The sequence below is a fragment of the Populus euphratica genome, unplaced genomic scaffold (assembly GCF_000495115.2).
Source record: "Populus euphratica unplaced genomic scaffold, PopEup_1.0 scaffold5.1, whole genome shotgun sequence".
NCBI lineage: Eukaryota > Viridiplantae > Streptophyta > Magnoliopsida > Malpighiales > Salicaceae > Populus > Populus euphratica.
The window spans coordinates 1,951,184-1,957,642 of record NW_011499848.1 but is presented as its reverse complement, the minus strand read 5'-3'; the positions used below and the strand labels follow the sequence as shown (position 1 = coordinate 1,957,642).

Below are 6,459 nucleotides of genomic sequence, written 5' to 3'. Positions count from 1 at the left end.
ACCCGAACACTCACGTGAATCTAAAAAAAGACTACGCATTTGATTAGGCGACAGAGTATGGTGGGCCAACCATTCACCTACTCACATGTGTCCTCGAGCGTGGACAAGTCATGTGACACGAGTCCTTATCTAAATGGATCACCATATCTACACAGCGAATGTGGTCGGGGACGGTAGATCAATTTCTACTTCACACCACAAAAAAAAAAAACCTATCAATTTCTAATTACCAAGATGCCAGAGATATGTGGAATGTGCAAAATTGATTTGGACCTGCTTAATTAAATAACTGGTAAGGTCATTGTCACCCGCAAGAACATGCCATTTCAAGAAAAGCCGGCTTCTAAACTTGTAATTGCACACGCATGCCCTTGTTGCCTTGCATTAATGAAGGTTTTATCCCACTGTCCCCCGATGGCTGCCATGTAATATTAATGAAGGTTTTGTCCCACGATGGCTGCCATGTAACATGAAACAATACCGTTCTAGACCGAGTGTCATTTTTCTCACTAGTCATCAAACTTCTTTTTTTTCTCAATCACGTCCTAACATATCAAAGTGCTTGATTACAGTATAACAAACAATTGAAAAGAGGAACAGTTCCTTTTCTTTTTTTTCTTTTTTTATAATGGCCCTTTTCATTTCCATGTTTGGACTAATTAGAAGGTATTTTTAATGTACTAGTGAGTTTAATATGGTTTCTAGGATATCTAACTTGTATCCGAAGAGAAATTTCAATGGCATCTAATGGGAGAAGAGATGAATCCAAGTGAGTTTTTAGTCAAATCTAGTTACTGTTTTGTCAACTAGAAAATATTTTTTTAAAGTGGTTTTTTTTAAAGAATAAATGATTGAAAGGTAAATTATTTTTTGATATTTAATAATATTATAAAAATATTAAAAAATATTTTATAGTATTTGACTATGTCATAAAAAATAGCTGAAAAATTACGTATTAATATTTTTTTAAGTTTATTAAAATAATTATGAATAAATCTTATAAATTAAAAAGTTAAAAAAAAATAAATTGAAAAAAATCTAATTTCATAAATTATCTGAATTGAAATAAATAAAAATTAAAATAATAGAGATTAAATATAAAAAATAAAAATTTGAAAGATAATAAAATTTTATAAATTATTTCAAATAAAATAAATAAAAATTATAAGAATAGCAATCAAATTTAATAAATAAAAAAATTTCAATTAAGAAAATGATAAGATAAAATTAAATATAAATCATAAAAATAAATATAAAATTTTATATAAAATAAATTAATTAAATTTTAAGGGATAAAATTAAAAAAATCAAAATAAAATATATAATAATGAAAAGTTTAATGATAAAATTAACAAATTATATAATATTTTTTATATATATAATTTTTAAAAAGTATTTTTTATTTAAAATAAAAAATATTTTTATAAAAATTAAATTAATTTTTTAACTAAAAAATATTTTTTATTAATCAACTTTTATAACAACACATGAAAATTTATAAATTCATTTCCAGGAAATCACATGAAACGTAACCTAAACGCTACATGTATATCTATACGCACGTACGGTGTCATATCCCCTTGGCTGCAGCAGGCCTCCACGATGACAAAAGTCTGATGTGATTGTTGCAGCATCCCATTCATTCGCGCTTTCAGATCAAGACCCACATCTCACCGTCGATAAAGTGGGACCACAGCAAGTACATGAAGTGAACTCAAAGCCATCCCCTACACCTGAGTTACACTGAATTCATTTTAGTGCAATAATTAAAAAACCCGGCGCTTCATTTTTATTGCAATTTCAAAAGACAAACCTTTTACCAGTAATCAGGTAATGTTTCTCTTTTCTAATTCCCTCCTTTGCTTCTTTTTTTTGTAACTTACATAGTACATAAACAGCAGGAGAATCACGGTTTGATATTTCAAAATATAACTGTGATTTTTTTTTAAATTAATGATATTTTTTTATTTTTTCAAAATTATTTTTAATATTAATGAATTAAAATAATCTGAAAATATTATTAAAATATTAATTTTAAATAATTTTTTTTAAATTTTTTTAAAAACATATTTGAAACAAGAAAACAGCAACTTCATAACTCAAACGACGCAAAAACTATCTTTAAAAAAAATTGAAAAATTAAAATTAGCAGTAAGAAACAGTAGTGCATCTAAAATGCCCTTCTTTTGTTTCCAATAAAAAAAATAAAAAAAAAGAGCCGACAGAGAGAGAAGCAAAGCAGAGAAAAGAAAGACCGTTCCCTTATGTTCTCGGATCTCTCTTGATTATCCTATTATTCTTGTACTGCACTCTCATGGCCGGGTAATTTCCTTTTTACCTCTTTTTGATGCAAAATGACATTAAAGATTCATATCCTCTGTGCTACTTCTTGTTTCTGACTTTGGTTGGTTTTGCATAGAGTTACGAGTCAATGACATTTTTAGTGATTTTCTTATTTTGTTGATATTGATCGGTTGTTGGTATATAAGATCACGTGGGTTCTTATCAATACAGGTCTTTGTATGTGGTGTGATGTTGATTTGGTTGCTTTGTTTCTAGCCTTCTAGGTTTTTTGGCTGGTGGAGCTGACTATTACAGCTCACCGAGTTTATCTGAACTTAATAGCTAGTTTAATTTGACCAAGAGATTCAAATGGAAATCTTTTTTTTTATTACTGTCAGTTGTTATCCGTGTTTGTGTTGTGGGTGAATGCAGTTTAATTACAACTGCTGTGTGTATTACTATCCCTTTTTAAGTTAATCGTGATTATTATTGTGTGTTGAGTGTTGGTGTCCGTTGACGGTGGGGTTATAGAAATTACATTTTTTTTTGTTAATAACGAAGCTGGGAAGGGAAAAAAAGTAATCTTGGTGCTAAGATTATTTCAGTTTAACAAGTCCCTTTCTTTTCTTTTCTTTTCAATTTTGTCTGCTTTGCTGATTGTTTCAGTGCTTGCATGCTAACTGTACTTGCAGCTAAGATTAGCCAGTATCTTACCAGGTTATAATTTATTATAGGTTCAGAGACTAGTGCATGTTCTCAATAATCTTCGGTGCCAGCATTTTGCTACTGCTTTTGGTTTTGATTCATTTTCTTTAATTCATCCAGGCCATGGCTGGTGGATGGTAATAGATTTGCTACAAAAATCAAGAGTGCATCAGGTGCAAGTAATCTTGAAAGAGTTGAATGGAAGAGCGATCCTTGCAAGACTTGTCCAAATTGTCATCACGTTATTGACAACAGTGATGTATGTTCCTAATTACTCTCATACCTCTTTATGGTTATGTAATGATAATATATAGAGCTTCACCATTAAGAACATGTCTTTTTGGTGATATTGATTCTAATAAGGTAGACTATATCTAATATCACATATTCTACATATGGAAATATTGTTTAAATTGTATAAAATTTTGAAGAACTTGATAGCTTATAATTCATTTCTTGCAATGCTTTTTAAGTTATGAATCTCTTACATATATATATATATAATAATATATATATGTATATATGTATATATATAATATAGCTCTTGTTCTTGGATTATAAATCTGAATTGATACGAGGACTTTCTTCTTCTCCATAAGGGTGTCAATGCAACACCATCTGTAGCAACCATCCACAAAAAAAGCAATAATATGAACCATTGTATGGCAATTTGATCATATTATTCATGATGCACTGGGTTTAAGTTTTGCATGAAACTTCGAACTCTTATACACATGAAAAAACAAGTTTTCTGAATTGGGAGTGGGTTGGTCAGGGTTCAGGATTTACCATGGTGTGATTCTACATTAAATGAATGGAATAGTACAAGATGCTCAGAATGGATTTGTAAAGCTAAATTGAATCCATGATGTTTCTCATACAATTTTTTATGCTCTGTCTATCACTCTCTGTGTTTTTTCCCTGTTGTTCCTTGGAGTTAATGATTATAGCTAGTGTTCAGAATATCCTTTCTTTGCAACTTTTATTTTCATAAAGTTAATTTGTGAAAAACTACCTTGAAACCTTTCTAAACATGTAGAATGACTGAATGTTTGCAGGTTGTTCAAGAGTGGCCTGGATTACCCAGAGGGGTGAAATTTGATCCATCCGATCAAGAAATTATTTGGCATTTACTTGCAAAAGTTAGTGATGGTGGCATAAAACCTCATCCTTTTATAAAAGAATTCATCCCAACTGTTGATAATGACGATGGAATCTGCTATACCCATCCTCAGAATCTTCCAGGTTGGTGTGAAGCTAACTTGATTTTCAACTTTGATCCTTTGAGTCATACTAATTTTAGCTCTAAAAAAAAATTCAGGTGTTAAGCAAGATGGCAGTATATCCCACTTCTTTCATAAAGCAATCAAAGCATACAATACTGGGACTCGAAAGCGTCGAAAGATTCAAGCTGATGATTTTGGTGATGTCCGCTGGCACAAGACTGGCAGGACCAAACCAGTGATCCTGGATGGCATTCAGAAAGGGTGTAAAAAGATTATGGTTCTTTACATGAGTACTGTCAGAGGAGGCAAAGCTGAGAAAACTAATTGGGTGATGCATCAATATCACCTTGGAACAGGTGAGGATGAGAGGGATGGGGAGTATGTAGTTTCCAAAATATTTTTTCAGCAACAACAAGCGAACAAAGGAGAAAAACCTGAAGAAGATTTGTCTGAAATTGTTGATGATGTGGTTGCAAAAGTAGATCCAGTCACTCCCAAGTCTGTAACTCCTGACCCTCCTCGTGCTGAAAGGCGATGCCAAGATTTTGAGGTGGGACAAGAATCTACTAGCATATGCACAGATCCCTGTGCTCAGGTAAAGTTTACCCCTTTTGATCTCTTTTATCCAGTACCTAGAGGCTTAAAGGTATCTTTTTTGGCTTCTTTTTCCATGAAAAAGTTCAGATGTGAACACTCCGAATTTTGGAGCATAATCTTTGCTGTCCGCGTTTTGTGTTTCACAATGAAGAAATGCAGGCTTGAAGAATACATATTCTGGGTGCATGCTTTTTGCAACACTGCAACTGGCCTGTCACAATAATTTTAGTTGCATGATTAAATTGTGCCAGTTGATTATCCTTTGGATATTTTAGTCAGATTCTCTGTGATACCAGACAACTTTTCCCTACAGCAATGCGAGAAAGATAAATTTCACAAAGGCACAAATACACAACTAGACTCACCAAAGAAAAAAGTCAGCATGTTGAATTAAATTACGAAACCTGCTGTTGTTTGTACTTGTTAAATTCATGACATGCAGCAGTACTCAAAGAAATATGGTGTTAGTGACTGATAGACTTGGAGAGTTTTCAATAAGCATTTTGCAATCACAGGAAATGATTTCCCTTACACTTTAAAACAGTTGTTCACGAGATAAAGAGATTCTGACATGTTCCTTGTGTTTTCTCCTTAGCAACCTGGGATTGAATGTTTAGAAGTAGAGGATAATCTTCAACATGAAAACCCCAGTTACATTGACCAACTAGAGACAGAAAATAATGTTAATGACATGGTGGGTGATAATGATAATTGTGCTGGGGAAGAACGAAAATGGTGGGACAGTGAGTCACAACAGTTGTTGGATTCACAACAACTTGTGGAAGGGCTATCTTTGTGTGCTGAGTTTCTTCAGAGCCAATCTCCAGATAGGGGTGGACATGGGACTGAAGCAAATGGCAAAACTGGTCTTTCTGATTATGCCCTTTTAGGGCCAGAGTATTTAAAGAAAGACCTAGAGGAGTGCCAGAATCTGGAACTTGATCAAGCAAACATAGAACTTGATACGCCTCCAGAATTCAGACTAAGCCAGCTTGTATGTTTTCTTCCCCACTGTTTTCTCTTGTCTTCTGTTTGAAACAATATATATCTTGTTATTGCTTCAGAATTTTCGGTAATGGAAACTTGGTTCTTAAATGCTTTCTGAAGGAATTTGGATCACAGGATAGCTCTACCGCGTGGGGTTGAAGTCAAGGTGGCTGACTAAACATTGCTGTGCAATTTCAATCCCGATCGTGGAAGGGGGATCATTCTATGTTTGACTTTTTTTTAACTTTGCCCTTTAACTCTACAAGGGCGCGTTTTGAAGCTATAATATTTTGCAGGATGACTTAACTGTTATTCATGTTGGCGAAATTACTGTTATTATAACCTATGCTGCAATTGTAACCACATAGTTTCTATGGGTAGATCAAAGTTATTGTCTCTCTTTTTTTAGAGCTTGGTGCAAAAGTCTTAGCACTCTCAATCTGAATCTAGTTCCAAGGCTTGACGCTAATGAATTCAAATACCCGTTAGAAAATTAAATCATCAAAGGGTAATCAACATGCACCACTGGTGACCTTTGCATGGGTTTCATTCTGGATAGTGGTTCTGATTTTGCAGCCATGTTTTCCATGTTGGTGGTGTCGACTCGTCGCCTGAGTTGAATACAGTGCTGAGCGAAGTGTTACTTTAAAGGCATGATAAG

The 6,459-nt window shown here is 33.3% G+C and overlaps 1 protein-coding gene across 2 annotated transcripts; it reads left to right on the top strand.

Annotated features, from left to right (window-relative positions):
* Window positions 1-2,102: 2,102 nt before the first annotated feature.
* LOC105113905 (NAC domain-containing protein 8) lies at window positions 2,103-6,211 on the top strand. 2 transcript variants are annotated; one of them, XM_011010274.1, is made up of 6 exons: window positions 2,103-2,322; window positions 3,109-3,247; window positions 4,047-4,233; window positions 4,310-4,809; window positions 5,407-5,805; window positions 5,934-6,211. In XM_011010274.1, exons 1-6 carry the CDS (start codon window positions 2,315-2,317, stop codon window positions 5,955-5,957), a joined length of 1,257 nt encoding a protein of 418 aa, XP_011008576.1. In that variant the 5' UTR covers window positions 2,103-2,314; the 3' UTR covers window positions 5,958-6,211. The 2 variants fall into 2 exon arrangements, with proteins under 2 accessions (XP_011008576.1, XP_011008569.1); XM_011010267.1 differs by having other exon boundaries at window positions 2,105-2,322; window positions 5,919-6,211.
* Window positions 6,212-6,459: the final 248 nt, after the last annotated feature.

Bases quoted from the DNA above. Each gene is read 5' to 3' on its own strand.
- LOC105113905 (XM_011010267.1), top strand. The intron at 4,234-4,309 runs GTTGGTGTGAAG...AAAAAAATTCAG, and splicing joins CCATCCTCAGAATCTTCCAG to GTGTTAAGCAAGATGGCAGT. The intron at 5,806-5,918 runs GTATGTTTTCTT...TGCTTTCTGAAG, and splicing joins AATTCAGACTAAGCCAGCTT to GAATTTGGATCACAGGATAG.